Source organism: Pipistrellus kuhlii, unplaced genomic scaffold (genome assembly GCF_014108245.1).
Source record: "Pipistrellus kuhlii isolate mPipKuh1 unplaced genomic scaffold, mPipKuh1.p scaffold_m20_p_1, whole genome shotgun sequence".
Classification (NCBI taxonomy): Eukaryota; Metazoa; Chordata; class Mammalia; order Chiroptera; family Vespertilionidae; genus Pipistrellus; species Pipistrellus kuhlii.
The window spans coordinates 28,019,133-28,037,213 of NW_023425404.1; the positions used below are offsets into that span (position 1 = coordinate 28,019,133).

General features: G+C 35.0%; 1 protein-coding gene across 4 annotated transcripts in view; it reads left to right on the forward strand.

The window, feature by feature from the left end:
- Positions 1-18,081, forward strand: part of ERO1A (endoplasmic reticulum oxidoreductase 1 alpha) — a 41,533-nt gene that overhangs the window by 16,096 nt on the left and 7,356 nt on the right. The window contains exons 4-13 of one of the 4 annotated variants that reach the window (XM_036436502.2): positions 379-417; positions 3,443-3,519; positions 3,660-3,733; positions 7,846-7,966; positions 9,921-9,967; positions 12,028-12,039; positions 15,467-15,493; positions 15,624-15,716; positions 16,561-16,807; positions 17,494-17,563. In XM_036436502.2, coding sequence (XP_036292395.1) covers positions 379-417; positions 3,443-3,519; positions 3,660-3,733; positions 7,846-7,966; positions 9,921-9,967; positions 12,028-12,039; positions 15,467-15,493; positions 15,624-15,716; positions 16,561-16,807; positions 17,494-17,563 — 807 coding nt within the window. The remainder of the gene's footprint in view (positions 1-378; positions 418-3,442; positions 3,520-3,659; positions 3,734-7,845; positions 7,967-9,920; positions 9,968-12,027; positions 12,040-15,466; positions 15,494-15,623; positions 15,717-16,560; positions 16,808-17,493; positions 17,564-18,081) is intronic. The other 3 variants (XR_004987684.2, XM_045580690.1, XM_036436508.2) reach the window with 3 other exon arrangements.

Sequence of the window (18,081 nt, forward strand, 5' to 3'; positions counted from 1 at the left end):
TTATAACTGCCTAACTGTTCTCAGTTAAAAAAATGTTAACTTCAATAATTTGTTTTATGCCGAAACTGGTTTGGCTCAATGGTAGAGTGTTGGTCTGTGGACTGAGAGGTCCCAGGTTCGATTCCGGTCAAGGGCATGTACATTGGTTGCGGGCACATCCCTGGTAAGGGGTGTGTAAGAGGCAGCTGGTCGATGTTTCTTTCTCATCAACATTTCTATCTCTCTATCTCTCTCCCTTCCTCTCTGTAAAAATCAATAAAATATATTTTAAAAAATAATAATTTGTTTCATGATTTTTTCTCATAAATCATAGAAATTTAAAATATGTTTTCAGTAGGATAAATGTCATCTAAAAGTATTTTTTATTTTATTTTTCAGGATGAAGTTCCTGATGGAATTAAATCTGCAAGCTACAAGGTATGTATATATTTATTAATATGTCTAGCATCTTAACAAAGACTCATTTCCCCTACCAGCTGCTACCCCACTCCTCTGCTCCCCTTCACAGCGAAACCCCTTGAGACTTATTTGTACTCAATGACTCTAGTTCTTTTGTTCAACCCTTTCTTATGCAAAGCATGAAAGAAAAATTAGCTGAAACAGATTTGGCTCAGTGGGTCCCAGGTTCGATTCCGGTCCAGGGCATGTACGTTGGTTGCGGGCACATCCCCAGTGGGGTGTGTGCAAGAGGCAGCTGGTTGGTTTCTAGCTCTCTATCTCTCTCCCTTCCTCTCTGTAAAAAATCAATAAAAATATATTTAAAAAAAAGATAGAAGTGGTAATTGTCAAAATATATAGGTTTTTGCATTTATATGTGCACACTAATAAGGACCACAACATTTTTGAGATGAAGCTGATGCTGAAGAAAACAGTGTGGCATAGGAGTTCTCTGCTGTCCACTATCAATCAGATTTTGTAATGGTTTGGGCCTTTGAAGAACTATTTTGTAAAACAACCTCAGTGTCCTGTAGTGGCACTGGAAAAAAATTTTCTAATCCTCACCCGAGGACCTGTTTTATTGGTTTTTAGAGAGAGGAAGGAAGAGAGAGAGAGAGAGAGAGAGAGAGAGAGAGAGAGAGAGAGAGAGAGAGAGAGAAAGAGAGAGAGAGAAACCAGTGCAAAGGAAACATTGATTGGTTGCCTCCCAAACATAACCCAACCACCGCGGATGGAACCTGCAACCTATGTACGTGCCCTCACTGAGAATTGAACCTGCAGTCTTCTGGTGCATGGGTGATGCTCCAACCAAGCACGGCAATACTGAAAACTTTTAAATAAATGAGGCCTCTAAATGGTGATTGCAATTGGCTTAAGTTCAGTGGAAACTCAGTATTCAAAGTATCAATGGATAGGAAAAAAAAACAATAAATTTTAGCTTTTGAAAGTTTAGCACAATGCAGTCGTTGTAACAAAATTTATAAACAAAGACCTTGAAATTTATTTCTACAAAATGAGGGAGGAATTGAACACACTAAGTGAAGAAAGTTCAAATGCCATACTAGGATTAATTTTGAAATTTTATAATTGTCTTTACTCATGGGAGGAGTCTCCTCTTGATGAAACTCTTGCTTTTAATTGGATAAATTTATATTGTGTCCTGAAATGAAATGAATTTAAGGAGGCTTACAATTTTGTACTATCTATATTTGGCAAAACATTTAAAATAATACAATTAATTAACTTTTTTTTGACAAGTTTTGTCTTAATTTTTTTAATGAAGAAATGTAGTTTGGAGGCAAAAGAATAGAACTTGTGAAAGCCTTTGGTCTAAAATATTTTCACATTTTTACCAGTAGAGAGGATATTTTCTCAATTAAAAATTATATTAGCTGAAAAGAGTCAATTGAAGGTATTGATAATTTCCATTTGGTAAACTATAAAAATTAATTTTAAGAAAACCATGGGAAATTTCATGAATATTTAATAAGGACAATTAAAAAAAGGTGTGTTTTTTTTAAAGAAAAATGCCAGTGACATCAGTACAAGACAGATGTGACTTAATGAAGCTGATAAAATTATTAAATAGGAACTAAGAATAATTATTTTTAACTTATGTTTTAATTTTCAGATAATTACAATAATAAAGTTAAAAATTTCTGTTTTAATATACATTGGTATATTAATACACATAGGTATATGTTATTTTAAAACAAATTTTGTTAAATTTTTTATGTGTATTGTTAAGTTATTTTGAAATAATTTCCAACTTATAGTATAAAGACATTTTATATACACTTCATATGGATTCATTAATTTTAATATTTTGCTTTATTTGTTTTATCAAGCTTTTTCTGTATACATATTCTTGTTACTTTCTGAACCGTTTGAGATTTGGTTGAACATATCATATTTCTTTACTCTTTAATTATATACAAAAGAATTTTATTTTGAGAATAGTTTTTGAATTAAGCTATCTTATAGATCAACCAATCTAAGGAAACAAAGTTGTTATTTAGTACATAAATATTTGAAAAAATTATAGCATTTCATTTTATTCTCCAAAGTATTGTAGTCTGGACAGTCGTTTGTATAGTCATCCTAAAAATAAGGCTATAATAGGCACTCAGTATATGTTTGTTGGCCTCCTGCTTTCAATGTGGCCTGTTAGCTATATGGTGGTGATGACTGGAGTGTTATGAAATCTTATGATCATACTTCCCCTGTGCCACTTACATCTGAGCATAAGTATATATACAAACTGACTTACACATTGAGAAGAAATGTGATTAAGAACATATTTTAAACACCTAAAGATATCAGAATACTTTTTATAAGACTTGTTGGCTTCAGGCAATTTTTAGAAAGAGTTTAGAGTCAAGATAAACTTTAGACACGCATGATCTAGTTCAGCCAGATTTTTTATGGGAGAGAAAACAGCTGCTTACACCTGGCCATTAGAAAAGTGGAACATTGTCTCCTGGCTTCTTGCCTGGTGACTTCCTTATACATCAAAGATTACTTTAGTGAAGATTTTGGTGATGAGTTATCAGCGCTATTATTTCCTTTTGGTGACCACCATAGTATTATGTTCTCCATCAAAAACAAGAGGCAAAGACTTCTTCTTTTTTTTTTTTTTTAGCTTCAGGAGGAATGTGAGGGCTTAATTTTTTTAAAGTGATGGTGCCAGGTATAAAAGAACTTCAAATAACTTTGAAATTCTTTTTTTTAAAATATATTTTATTGATTTTTCTCAGAGAGGAAGAGAGGGATAGTCAGAAACATTGATGAGAGAGAATCATTGATCAGCTGCCTCTTGTACATCCCCAACTGGGATGTGCCCGCAACCAAGGTACATGCCCTTGAATGGAATCTAACCCGGGACCCTTCAGTCCACAGGCTGATGCTCTATCCACTGAGCCAAACTGGTCCTGGCTGAAATTATTTTTTAAAAGTGTAAAAAATGCAGCAAGTTGTGTTCTATTTATTCCCCCTTTCATTTCAGTATTCTGGAGAAGCCAATAATCTCATTGAAGAATGTGAACAGGCGGAACGACTTGGAGCTGTGGATGAATCTCTGAGGTTTGATTTTTTATTTTTGGCAGCAGCAGTATTTTATGTTATCTTTGTGTGTGTGTGTGTGTGTGTGTGTGTGTGTGTGTGTTTTCCTGTGAAATGTTAACTTGAAAAAAAAAGAATAACACTGTTATCTTTGTTTGAAGTGAGGAAACGCAGAAGGCCGTTCTTCAGTGGACCAAACATGATGATTCCTCAGACAACTTCTGTGAAGCTGATGGTAAGACCTTTCTCATAGTATGCCTTTTGTTTAAGATTGTACCCAAGAAAAAAATAATCCTTTAAAGGTGATTTTTACAAATTCATTTTCTAATGGTTTGGCATTTCCTCAAAAAGTAAACCTAGAGTTACCATATGACTTGACAATTCAACTGCTAAGCGTACACCTAAGAAGACTGAGTACAGGGAAACATTTTTACACCTGTGATTATAGCAGCATTATTCACAATAACCAAGCGGTGGGAAGAGTTTCGATGAATGGATCAATGTACACAGTATAAAGAAAGTATAGTGTCTACATACAAGGAAATACTGTTTTGCCATAAAAAGAAATGAAGTTCTGATACATGCTACAGTGTGAATTAATGTTCAGAACATAATGCTAAGTGAAATAAGCGAGACAGAATAGGACAAGTATTGTATGATTCTATTTGTATGAAATATCTAGATTAAGTAATTTATCACATAGAGACAGAAAGTAGATTAGAGTCTACCAAAGGAAGGAAGGTGGGGAGTTATTGCTTAATGGTTATAGTTTGTTTGGGGTCATAGAAAAGGCTGGAAACAGTGGTGGTGGTTGTACACATTGTGTATGTAATACCACTGAGCTGTACACTTAAACATGTTTAAAATAGTAAGTTTTATGTATATTTTACCACAATAAAAACATTTAAAAAGGAAACTCAGTTTTTAAAAAAATTCACCTCTTGAGTTCCATAGTTCTAGTACTATACATATAATAATAATTATATGTTATATTGTATATAATATAGATTACATCATATAGTATATATTATAATTTTAATAATATATACAGGCATTTTGCATAAATAGCTAAAATGTAGGGCATGCAAAAACCTGTTTCTGTTTCACAGATGTCATATTGTTAAATATTTTCCTTAAGGGTGATGGTCCATGTTACTTTTGAAAAGAGAATAATGACCCATGAGTTGCATATGCTACATCTACTAGTAAAGCTAAGCCAGAGGGCTGGTGCTGTTAAGATGTAGGAGCCCTAGAAACCATTAGAACTTTTTGATCAAGATTTATGGATTTGTCCCTTCTTCCTTTTTCTAGTGTCTCCCTTTTCCTAAATTAAATTGTTTAGCCTTTTAGTTGACTAAACAACATAAAATCAAACTGAATTTTGCTATTTTTCAATGGCTGTTTTAGAGCAAATTAGTAATCTTTTAAACAATTAGTGAAGCCTTAGATGGTGTGGTTCAGTGGTTAGAGTTTTGGCTGGGGCACTGCAGGGTCTTGGGTCTGATTCTCAGGGAAGGGTGCTACCTGGGTTACAGGTTAATTCCCGGCCCCAGTCAGGGCGCATTGCAGGACACAACCAGTCGATGTGAGAGATACATTGATGTTTCTCCTCTCCCCCTCTTTTACTCTATGTCTCTCCCTCACCTCTCTCCTTTCTTCCTCCTGCTCTTTCCTGAGCCTCCCTCCCTTCCATTTTCTAAAAATTAGTGGAGAAAATATCCTTAGGTGAGGATTACAAATAAAATAAAAATTAGTGAAAAGAGTGATACAGATAATTTTAATTACAAGTAAAAGATGAAGCCTGCAAAAAAAAAAAAAAAAAAAAAAAAAGAGAGAGAGAGAGAGAAAGAAAAATAGAAAGTATTTATTTTTAATTTTGTGGCTTAAAAAAAGAAAGAAATACATGCCTTCTTAATAAAAAAACATGACCATATTTTGTCACATTTATATCTATAGCCCTTTATTCTTATTTCCAAATTCTGAAAACTTTGAAAAGTGAATATTGATGTATTTCATGGCAGAGAGATTTATGTATTTGATCAAAAGTTGCTGCCTCAGTCCCTGCTGGGTAATATTCAGTGTATGCTGCATGCCCTGCATTTCCTGAACTCTGAGAAGTTGTGAATTGCAAACACATTTGGCTTTGGGGGCGTTGGATGAGTATGGCTTAGTAAAGGAGAAGGATCCTGCAGTGTTAGGAAAAGAATGGCAGTACCTTTACTTCTGTTTAAAAAGTGTCCTTCTGAGACTGCATGCTCACCTTTGTGTGGCAAGGACTGAGAGCCGATGATTCATTTCTCATGTGGTGTTCTGCTATCTTGGGTGAATCCCTTGACAATTTGTATTTGCTTATTCTGTGAGAGGAGGGTGGGCATTATGAAACGGGGAAGCTTTATAAGGAATACATAATGTGTGTCAATGGTGGGTGGATGGTAGAAGGTATCTTATAAATCCAAATGAGAAATTTCAGCCCTGACTGGCTTTGCTCAGTGATGAGAGCATCGACCCGCGGTCCAAAGGTTTCAGATTCGATTCCCAGTCAAGGGCAAATGCCTCAGTTGCAGGCCCAATTCCTGGCCCCCGTTGGTTGGGTACAAAAGGGATGCGAAAGGGTGGCAACCCATCGATGCGTCTCTCTGACATGGATGTTTTCTTCTCTCTGCCCCCTTCCTCTCTCTTCTCCACTCTCTCTAAAAAAATCAATGGGAAAAATATCCTTGGGTGAGGATTAAAAAAAAAAAAAGAAATTTAAACTTTTGTCATCTGACAAAATATAGTTTTAATAACATTTAAAAAAATAAATGGGAGAGGAAGTATTTATCATAAGGAAAATTATGAGACAATGTTTATCTCTAGGCAAAATATAAAAAAATGTAATCATTTCTTGGTGGTTAGTTTTCTGGCTTAAAGTAGTAGCTGCTGAGCAATATTTATGTGTTTTTATGAATATATTTATGAATTTATTATAATGTATTATATTGTGTATTCTATGTTAGATTCTCAGTTATTTCTAGATGCTTTTGGAAGCAAAATTCTTTGTTGGTTCATATTGTTAAGCTTTCTAGAGGAGTAAGGTTTTGCTGTGCTATTAAATAGTTTCCCAAAGCCACTGGAGGACGAGGGTCCTTTTTGGTGTTGTAGCTTTGAAGTTATAACTTATATACACATTTATTGAACACACGAGAAAGCGATATCCTCCCAATTTTTGTATGTTTTGTTTATATATCTCTAATTGACTTCTCTGTTTATCTTTTCATTTTATTAGATAGCCTTTGTACTTATTTTTTTAAAAATATATTTTATTGATTTTTTACAGAGAGGAAGGGAGAGAGATAGAGAGCTAGAAACATCCATGAGAGAAAAACATCGACCAGCTGCCTCTTGCACATACCCTACAGGGGATGTGCCCGCAACAAATGTACATGCCCCTGACCGGCAGCGAACCTGGAACCTTTCAGTCCGCAGACCGACGCTCTATCCACTGAGCAAAACCGGCTTCGGCAGATAGCCTTTGTACTTAATAGTTTTGACTATAAAATGTACTTAATAGTTTTGACTATAAAATGGCCTGTTAATATACATCATAGCACCAGTACCACAAGCTAATATTTATTATTCTCTCTCCATTGTCCTAAGCACTCTGCACACATATAACTCATTTCAGTCTCACAGAAACACTATGAATATTATCCCCATCTTAGAAACGATGGCACAAGACATAGAGAATTTACATAACTTGTCCTGGATTCTGACCCGGGCACTCTGGCTCCAGAACCCGTGCTTTGCTCTGTTGGGCATTTAGGTTGCTTCCAATTTTCCTTTTATAAATAATGCTGACCCAAATGCCATCCTGGATGGAGCATTTTTCATCTTTATGATTATACCTTTGGGACATGTGGTGGATCCTGATCACGCTCATGCAAGTAGAAAGTATTTGATAACAAACAGTGTCTGGCACTAACACTTCATTTACCTTAGTTACTGATGAACTACTGTGGTCACTATCCAGACAAAGAATATATACATATACACACATTGGAGGGACATGCATATGTATTCTTTGTCTGGATAGCTTATGAGAATTGAATTACCACGTCCCTTTGATTCTAAAATTTCACCGATTTCTATTTTGTATCATTTCTAAAAGCAGGATGCTTTTGCAGCTAGTGTGTACATTTAATGTGGCTGTGTTGGTCCTTTTATCTTTCTCCTGGAAAGTTGTTTTTAAGTCCCTGAGGCATTGACACATTTGTGATGCCTTAGAATGAACGGAAAACAGTCTTCTATACTAGCTTTTTAAAGGTACCTGTAACGAAGATGGGCTCAATGGAAACTTCTCTTTCATAGACATACAGTCTCCTGATGCTGAGTACGTAGATTTGCTCCTGAATCCTGAGCGCTACACGGGTTACAAGGGGCCAGACGCGTGGAGGATATGGAATGTCATCTACGAAGAAAACTGTTTCAAGTATGTGTCATTTCCATCGGTGAATTTTTAGAAGATGTGGTGATTTCCCTCTGTAAACAAACAAAATAGTAACGATTTCAGTACAAATGAATTTACTTTGCTAAAGGATGTATTGGGACACAAGAACATACTTATTCATGAAACCAGTTCTCCTCTGGGAAAACATGTAAACATGTTTCAACAAATATCTTTCTTCTTTAAAAGATTTAGAATGGTATTAGACTTTTATGGGAGTGTTGTGGGCACTTAAAAATGTTCCTTGAGCGGTGTCAGAGAGCCTCATTTTATAGATGAGCTAACCTAGAGCCAAAGAGAGATTTACTTCATTTTCTTAAATCATATATATAGTTAGTGGCAGAGAATAGATCAGAATACGTAATTCCTTATTATCTTTTTGGTGACTTTTCCTCCTCTTTTTGTAGCTATAGCTATTTTACCCACTTCAAAGTTAAATTAATTTTAGAGAATAATTATAATAGCTAACGCTTTTTTATCTTTTATTTTTAATTTCTTTATTGATTATGGTATTACACTCTGTGCAGGCATTGCGCTAAGCATGTTACATAGATCTTCTCCTTTAGTCTTTCCAGTCACCCTGTGTTGTAGTCCTTACTGTTTAAAAATAGAGAAAGGGAAATTTGGAAAGCTGATTTTAAGTGATTTGTCCATCGCCAAAGAACCACTTTGTACTCTAAATCACTATAGCGGAAGCAGTCGATTTGATCTCTGGGTGACTGAGACATACTTCAAGTTTACCCACTTCTAAGCTTTTAGGCTCTAAACAATGTGCTTATTGGTTTTTGGAAGGTAGGGGTGTGTGTGTTACGTATGCTATCTTAGAGATTGGGGGAATTCTGAGAAAATCTTTGGAGTTTCCAGATATGGCAATAATGCATTTCACTTTTTACAAGTCAAATATAAACATAAGAGACCAGCAAATGTACTTATACCAATAAAATACCAGACTGTTGCTTTTTTTGACTTGAAGAATTTCTCCAGTTTGGCAAGTGGTGAGTTTTCAATATTTACTCATTTCTACCATATGTTTCATTTCAATTCTCTTGACTGTTATTCAGAATGTTTATGTTTGGTTTACCGACTTACTTTAAAGGTTTTTTTTTGTGTTTTTTTTAGTGAACTAAAATAGAGTCCAACTGAAGCACTTTTAGATTTTGTATTAGTTTTATAGTTCTTTTCTAATAATTTATATCACGACTACCACAATATTTCTAAAATATAAATGATGTATGAGGTGCTAAATTGAGCATGTTAAAATATAACTTTCATGTTCTGTTCTCAAAATGTCTCAACTTGTACAGATTTGTAAAATCTAAGTAATAAATGTTAATACAATCCCTACACTTCACAAAATGATACTAATGAATATTCATTTTGAGATTTAAAAGCACTTTAGTGACATATTAACTCTCTTTTTTATCCTTATTAATAAAACACACCTTTTATTGAAATCATAACCAACTTGATGGTCACAGAGAAGACTGAGCTACCTAAGATTTCCTAAGTGGAAGATAATCTACCTACACTTTATTTCTTTTAATGCTTGTGTTGGGTATTTAAATTTTTTCTTGTCTTTCAATTGGGAGTGTACTTTGTGGCCTATACACACATTCATGTATGTAATGTATTTAAAAGCATTCTAGTGACTCCAGGAGAAGAGTTTGCATGCTATTTTTTTCTTCTTTGTTTGAAGAGGTAATTAGGAAATGACTTTCTGGATGTTATAACGGGAAAAGATCAGAAACCATTATCATTAAAACAAATAACAACCACCTTCCCTTAAAGCAATCAGAGAAAACTAAATATTTTATAAGCTCAATGAAACAGTTGTGTTTTGGATATAGTCACTAAGAAACTTTCTGAGATAATTTCACTTTTACTTAAGTAACATTACAGGTGACATATTTATATTTTATAACTTTATTTTTGATTCCAGGCCACAGACAATTAAAAGACCTTTAAATCCGTTGGCTTCCAGTCAAGGTGAGTTATTTAATCGCACTGTTATATTCATCGGCCAGAGAACTTTGATTAGCAGGAGGGGGAAGGCCTGAAAAGGGGTGGCAAGAGCACTTGAGATGATATATTCCTTTTTTCCATAGAAGTTATACCTTATTCTTGCAGAGAAGTTGGTGTTTGACACACACTTCAGGAAGGAGTATTTTTGTAATGAAGTTCCTGGTATTGGACTACCATAGGATGAAGATTACGTTACATATTTATCCTATGCATATTCACATAACGTGTGCCCAGTTTTCCTATTTTTAACTCATTTTCTAGTTAAATGAATGTCCACAACCTTCTGCCTCAAATCTTTCCCAACACTTGGAATTATTGTATATATTGGGAGTCTGATTTCAAATTCGCAGGGCTTTGTAGCTCATTAACATTTTTCATTTTCTATTTACACTTATGGTCTGGCCCACATGCTTCCTTTTCCACAAAGTGTTCCCTCATCCTCCAAACTGGGAGTGGTCTCTTCTCCTCACGAAGTGACTTATGCCATGCTTTGTTCCTCTTACAGCCCTTTCCACTGTTTAGCATCATTTGACCATTATTTACTGATCTGTTGATCTACACTGTACTTTGGACACATTTATTGGTCTCATCTCTTAATCTAGAGCCTAGCACATCTTAGAGTCTGTTAGATAATTACTGGATGAAAATTTTCCTCATTTAATGGTCTTGTCTACAATAGTAAAAATCACTTGTTCCTTCAACAAATGATTATCCACCCTTTACTCTATGCTAGGCACTGTGTAGGCGCAGAAGGGATGTGCAACTGAAATTCACAAACCCTTCTCCGATCTATAATAAGCACTTATAATATCTATACATATTACTGATGAAATCTTTGATGTGCTTTTAGCAAATGTGTGAGGTTATTGTTTTTAAACTTATTTGAAAAGCTGTTGATCTCAAATAGTCCATAAACATAAATTTACTCCTCAAAAGCAATGGATTGCATCATCCCCTAAATGCCGGCAGCTTAGTCTTTCTTATGTTAGAAATGGAAGAACATCTTTAAACAAGGCTTTTGAATTTATGGCGTTACATATGGTAACTCAGTGGAAGGTATTGATTTAATATCAGATGAAATGCAAATTCCTAGACAAGAGGTGATCTTCAGTATGAACTCACATTATGGTCTGATAAATTAATTAGCCACCTTCACTTATCTTAAAGATACACAAGAACAATTTAAATGTTCATCTTGGAAGTAGTTAAATGCTTTATGGCATATTCACATAGCCATTATAAATGTTGCTGAAATTTGTATTCATTTGTGTCAATAGTGATCAATAGCACATTGAGAAAAAACAGGTATCAAAACATTACAGAAATAGGCATAGTACACTTTTGTAAAAATATAATAGCTTATTATCTAAACACAAAGAAAAAGGACATTTACCAAGATGTAAATGATATTTATCTTTGGGCAGAGGGGGTTTTGGAGGATATATTTTTTCTTTATTTTGTTTGTGTTCTCTTTTAAAAAAGCACATATTTGCAATGAGCATATGTGACTTAATAATCAAACAGTGATAGCATTGAATGAAAGTGGGCAAATGAAGATAATTTTTTCCATAGTAAATGAGCAGCTGCATACAAACTGCTGAATTGTGCATAATTTGAGACTTACAAATGGTCTCTAAAAATATTCCTGAATAGAGAAAAACTTTATAATGTCAGTCTGGAGGTTTCAAATCTGTAGCAGAAACTACATGATAGCTTTAGGATAAATAACTGTGGAGAACTCCAGAGTACTCTCAGGTGACATAAGATTTTCCTCTCCTGTTAGCCCATGTTAAATCTTGTTTGAGCTGCAACTACTCTTTATTGGGGCTCTTGGAGATGATGCCACTTAGTCAAATCTGGCATAATTCCTATCACCGATAAGAGTTGCAGCCAGGAGTATCTCATGGATTCTGCTTATGTAGATGAATGGATGGGCTAAAACTAACCATTATTTTTATAGAAGTATTTTAAACGGGGCTCCTGGAAGGAGTTTATCATAATAAACATTTTGTTTTGTTTTCCAGGGAAAAGTGAAGGTAAGCAGACTCTCTTTATCATACATTCCATAAATGAATTTTCTTTTATATTCAGATGTTTATTTGGCAAACTTTTTTTTTTTCTTTTCACTACTGAGACTCAGAAGGCGTTAATTTTTATTTCTTTATTAAAAATTCTGGGGGCGAAAGCACAGGTTACGGGAAAACGGCTGTTCCTGGGACCAGACAGGAGGGGCCGCAGGCATCCGCCTCGGATAATCCGCTCCTGCATTTTCCACTGCGCGTGGAAGCGGACAGGCAAACGCTCTTGCTGCCTGAGCTGAGGACCTGCCCGCACTCACTCAGGAAGGTTCCAGACAGGACCAGAATGTTGACTTACTGGCGTCCAAGGTTTATGCTGACTCTTGGGTATAGGTATCATTGCCGACGCTCTAATTCTAATGCTATTATTTTTGACATATTGTAGGTTTACCTTGTCTTTTTCAGAACCCTTTTGTTTTATGAGTGAGATCAAAATGATTTTTGTTACTAAGGTCACGTGTTTAACGGGATGAAAAGACTGAGCCGTACTTGGCTTTAGTCCAGCTAGACAAAATTGCTAAATGTGAAGTATCACTTCCCCCTCCCTCAAAAGTTCCTGAACATTATTTTTATGAACTGCTTTTGCATTATGTCTAAATAAGTGATACTAAAGTCTTACAACACTGCTATTTTATTATTGTACATTGAAAGGAACGGTAGTAGCTAAATAAAATACTGAATTAGGCCCAGCCAGTGTTGCTCAATGGGTTGAGCACCAACCCCAAGAACTAGGAGGCCACGGTTCAGTTCCTGGTCAGGGCACATGCCCTGGTTGCAGGCTCAACCCCCAGTAGGGAGCATTGAGGATGCAGCTGATCCATGATTCTGTCCCATCATTGATGTCTCTCTCTCTCTCTCTCTCTCTCTCTCTCTCTCTCTCTCTCTCTCTCTCTCTCTCTCTCTCTCTCTCTCTCTCCCCCCCCTCCCTCCCTCCCTCCTTCCCTCTCCCTTCCTCTCTCTAAAATCAATAAAAAGCAAAAATAAAAAATAATACTGAATCAGAACTGTACTATTTAGAAGAGAAATTTCTTTAGCCTGGTTGCCCCTAACTGCCCCTCTCCCCACTGGCCTGGTTGCCCCTTACTGCCCCTATGCTGGCCTGGTTGCCCCTAACTGCTCTCCCTTGCTAGCCTGGTCGCCCCCAACTGCCCCGCTTGCTGGCCTGGTCGCCCCACGCAACCTGCTGTTCAGTTGTTACTGTTACTGTGACGACATCCTGGACAATTTGTATATTCCTCTATTATTAGTGTAGATTCCCACTTTAATAACAGATATATTATAGTTTGTATATAATTATTCCCATGCTTACTTGCTTCCTTAACCTATGTTTTAGTCAGCTCAGGCTGCTCTGACAAAAGACCATAGAGGGGTGGTTTAACCAAAGACATTCATTTTCTCACAGTTCTGGAGGCTGGGAGGTCCTGGGTCAAGGCGCCAGCAGGTTTGGTGTCTGGCGGCCCTCTTCTTGGCGTGCAGGCAGCCATCCTTCTTGCTGTATTCTCACAGGGCAGAGAGAAGGAGCTCAGGCCTCTTCCTCGTCTTATAAAGACTAATTCCATCATGGGGACCCCACCCTCATGACTCAACTAATCCAAGTACCTCCCAAAGGCCCCACCTCCAAATACCATCATGGGGGCTTCGACATAATTTCAGGGGGTATGCAAACATTTATCTCTTACCGCCTAGATTTGTAGAAATGGATTTACTGGACCAGAGGATAGGACGAGATTGCATTTTGTCATGGAAAGGATGTGCTAATTTACACCCCTTCCAATCACTGTGCCAGCTGATTTTACTCTTCCCTTGTCAGCATTAAATATTATATTTTTACCTTTATGGTTAACAGTGGTATCTCTATAGTTTTAATTTGTATTTTTTATTACTTATGAGACTTATTTGTATTTATTCATTGTGAATTCTCTGCTCATTTTATTTGCCCATCTGTAATGGGTACTTTAGCATTTTTATTCAGTGTATGAGCTTTTTGTATTTTTAGGATATTATTCCTTTGTTGAATTTGACACATCCATTTTATATACTTTGTTGTTTGTATTTTGTTTTTATTTGTGAAGTTTTCCAATAGACATTTTAAGTTTTCAGATAGTCTGATGTTTTGCTTATTCTTTTTGTCATTTCTTCCATTACTTTTATGCTTGCTTGGTTCATTTTTAATATTACTGTAAGCAACTTTAGTCAAAGAACAATATAGTACAATGTTTGCTATATCTAGCAAATGTATACTTAGAATTATTACAGTTATAATTATTCCTTATATCTTTTAATATATTATTTTAGATAAAATATTTTCATGTTACACATTCTTGTCATTTTATTTACTTAAAATGTTTATTTTTATTTTTATATAAAATACATTTTTATTGATTTAAAAAAATTTTTTTAGAGAGAAGAAGAGAGAGGGAAACATCAATTGGTTGCCTTTGGTACATACCCGGACTGGGAACCATAATTGTCATTTTAATACTTTTATATTATTCTACCATGTTAACTAGTTATATAGTATTCTGTCTTGTTAAATTAGGCATCATTGTTCATTTTGATTATTTCAGGTTTTAGTATAATTAGCATAATCGTTTTTCTAAAAATTATAACCCCTCCACAATTTGAGTTATTTCTTGTTTTAAAAAAATATATTTTTATTTATTTCAGAGAGAAAGGGAGAGGGAGAGATAGAAACGTCAATGATGACAATCATTGATCAGCTGCCTCCTGCACAGCCCACACTGTGGATCCAGGCATGTCCCTGACCAGGAATTGAACCTTGACCTCCTGGTTCATAGGACAACGCTCAATTACCGAGCCACACCTTCTGGGCACTGATTTATTTCTTTAGAACATAATTTTAAAAGAATTACTAGGTCTAAGTACATTAACAGTGATCTTACTAGGTCATAGAATATAAGTGATGTTTAGTTTCTGCAGCTTTTCTTTGATTTGCTCTTTTGAAATGTTGAATGGTTTATAATACCCTAAGCAATATACACTTCTGATTCTACTTTATAATTTTTATTTACTTTTCAAATTAAAAAAACAAACACCTATAATGAGTTCTTAGTTCTCATAACATAAACTGTTATCAAGGCTAAGTATTTTTCCATGTATTGACTTAACATTTAAATTCTGCTTTGACTTTCTGTAAATCACCTTATCTAGAAAGTTATTATTAGACTGAGCTACTTAGTGGTATTTAACTGAACCCATACCAAGATATCTCTCCTTCCTTTGGAGAAACTGCAAATAAAATTTGGACCTTTTGTCAAACAATCTTTAAATCACTGTTTGGCACACATTTGCTGTATTTTTAAACTTTTGAAAAAACTTACTTTTTGGCCTTTTTGTAATCTTGTGACTTTTCTTTTGATTTCAGAGAACACCTTTTACAGCTGGCTAGAAGGTAATTGAAAACTTTTCAACAAATTGAAATGATTTTTCTCTCTCATTTTTTTTAAAAGACACATGAAGTTAATTTCATAACCGTACAAGTTTCACATATGAAATGTCTATTTCCAAATTCCCTTTTTTAGGTCTCTGTGTAGAAAAAAGAGCCTTCTACAGACTTATATCTGGCCTACATGCAAGCATTAATGTGCACTTAAGCGCACGCTATCTTCTGCAAGGTACATGATGTTCACTTCCATTCCTTTTACCACACTTTTTTTTAGGTATTCTTAACATTTTCTTGGTATTTACCTGAATGGAACACTATTAACCTTACTGAGTATTAGGCAGGAAAAGTTCATTCTTAAATGGTAGTAATCAGGAATCCAGGAGCTATAGTTACTGGAAGGAAAAGTTCAGCATTATAATAGTATCTTGGCTCTCCATCTTTTAAGAAGCTGCTCAAAACTTTACACATCTCTTTGGAAATGTTCTTCTGTTGGGGGAACTGAAACAGCACAGCTTGTTATTCTTTAGATATTACTGTATCAGAGCTCATTTACTTGTGTGCCAGCATCAGGCCTAAAGTTTAGTGGGTAAAAGCATTTTCTGTTGCTCTTTAGCGTTTAAGAATAGTATTGAAAATGAAATGAAACCATGGTTGATTTTCTTCAGTAACATATTTCTTCTGGAATTAAAGTGTTTTTTACATTTTAGAAATAAACTGTAGTAATCTGAAGGCTTCAAACTCATTAGTAATACCAGATAGTCATTTTAAATTGTGCTTTTTGGTTTTATGAATACATATATATTCAGAAACTTGATTTTTAGTGAACCTAGTTTCTCAGTAAGACATTTAATTTATTTTCCTTTTATGCATGGGTTCTAGGAGATAAAATATTAATATAGAACTATTAAAGGCTAAGTTATGATAACAGTTTTCATGGTTATATTATTATATATTTTAATATATAAAATTAAATTAATTTCTGTAGGTATAAACAACCTAAGGTAACTTTATCTAATTAAGCCTACTTAATTTTAAAATTAAATTTTTAATATTTAATTCTTCTGTCTTCTTAGATACCTGGTTAGAACAGATATGGGGACACAACGTAACAGAATTTCAGCAGCGGTTTGATGGAATTTTGACCGAGGGAGAAGGTCCAAGAAGGCTTAAGAATTTGTATTTTATCTACTTAATAGAATTAAGGGCTTTATCTAAAGTGGTACCATTCTTTGAGCGCCCAGATTTTCAACTCTTCACTGGGAATAAAGTTCAGGATGCAGAGAACAAAATGTTACTTCTGGAAATACTTCATGAAATCAAGTAAATGATATATTTACACTATTGTCCATATTTTAAAATATATTTTTATGATTTTAGATAGAAAGGGAGAGGGACAGAAAGATAGAAACATCAATGAAGAAAGAATCATTGATCGGCTGCCTCCTGCACGCCCCCCACTAGGGATCAAGGCTGCAACCTGGGCATGTGCCCTGATGGGGAATCACACCATGACCTCCTGCTTCATAGGTTGATGTTCAACCATTGAGCTGTGCCAGCAGGGTCACACCTATATTAATAGAAGAGTGACAAGTGGTGCCCAAAATTAAACACTTTAATATGTAATATAGAGAAAGGGAAACTATTTAAAAAATAACTAACAGCAAATTTTGCTCATAGGTCTTCAGAATTGATTTATGTTTTAACCTGGGTACTAAAAAGCATTTATTTTTCATTCTAAGAGCTATTCTTTTAGTACTTAGATATCTGCGTTATTTTCACATTTAGTTGAATAGGTTGGATTTGAGGCCAAACTTCAATTAGATTTTGCAATTAGCTTTTAGATTCAAGGATAAGAATCTACTTGGGGACATCAGAGTGTTCCTTTTTTTTTATTTTCTACTCTATTTTCATTATATGATTCATCACTGACTAGCAAAATGTTATTTCAGCAACCTTTTAATATTTTCTAATACATAAAAATGAATATTCTCTGTTTTAAAATGCAGGTCATTTCCTTTGCATTTTGATGAGAATTCATTTTTTGCTGGGGATAAAAAAGAAGCAAACAAGCTAAAGGTAATTATTTTATACTTTACCTTAATTTTTAGTTACAAACTCTTAGGCAGGAATGAATATAAACCCATGTTTTTATCCTTAACAATGAATCTTGATGTACATCCTGAAATTATAAGAAAAATCAGAGTCCTAATGTTTCTTTTCCTCAGAAAAAGGAAGCCCAAAGGCAGGTCCAGCGTATGATCTAGTTTGGGTCGTGTTAAAAATAACCACGGAAATCTGTGGGCTCCAGACTGATGGGCTCGTGCAATAAAGAAAGGTTATAAATTAAAGAGGCGGGACCTAGAGCATAAGCGGAAGTGTGAGTCTGCCTTCGGCTAAAGAGAATTCTGAAAGTGGTTCTGGTTGAATAAAGGGTCCCTTCCGGGGAAGAGAGCGCAGTGTTGTTTTGTGGATCATCTTGTTCAATGGGAGTGAAAGGCATTTAGGAATGCCAGCAGGTAGCTGTGGACAGAACAGAAGACCTGGTACCCCACAAAATGGGATTTGTTTTTGCCTTGCCTCTTTTTGTTTATTGA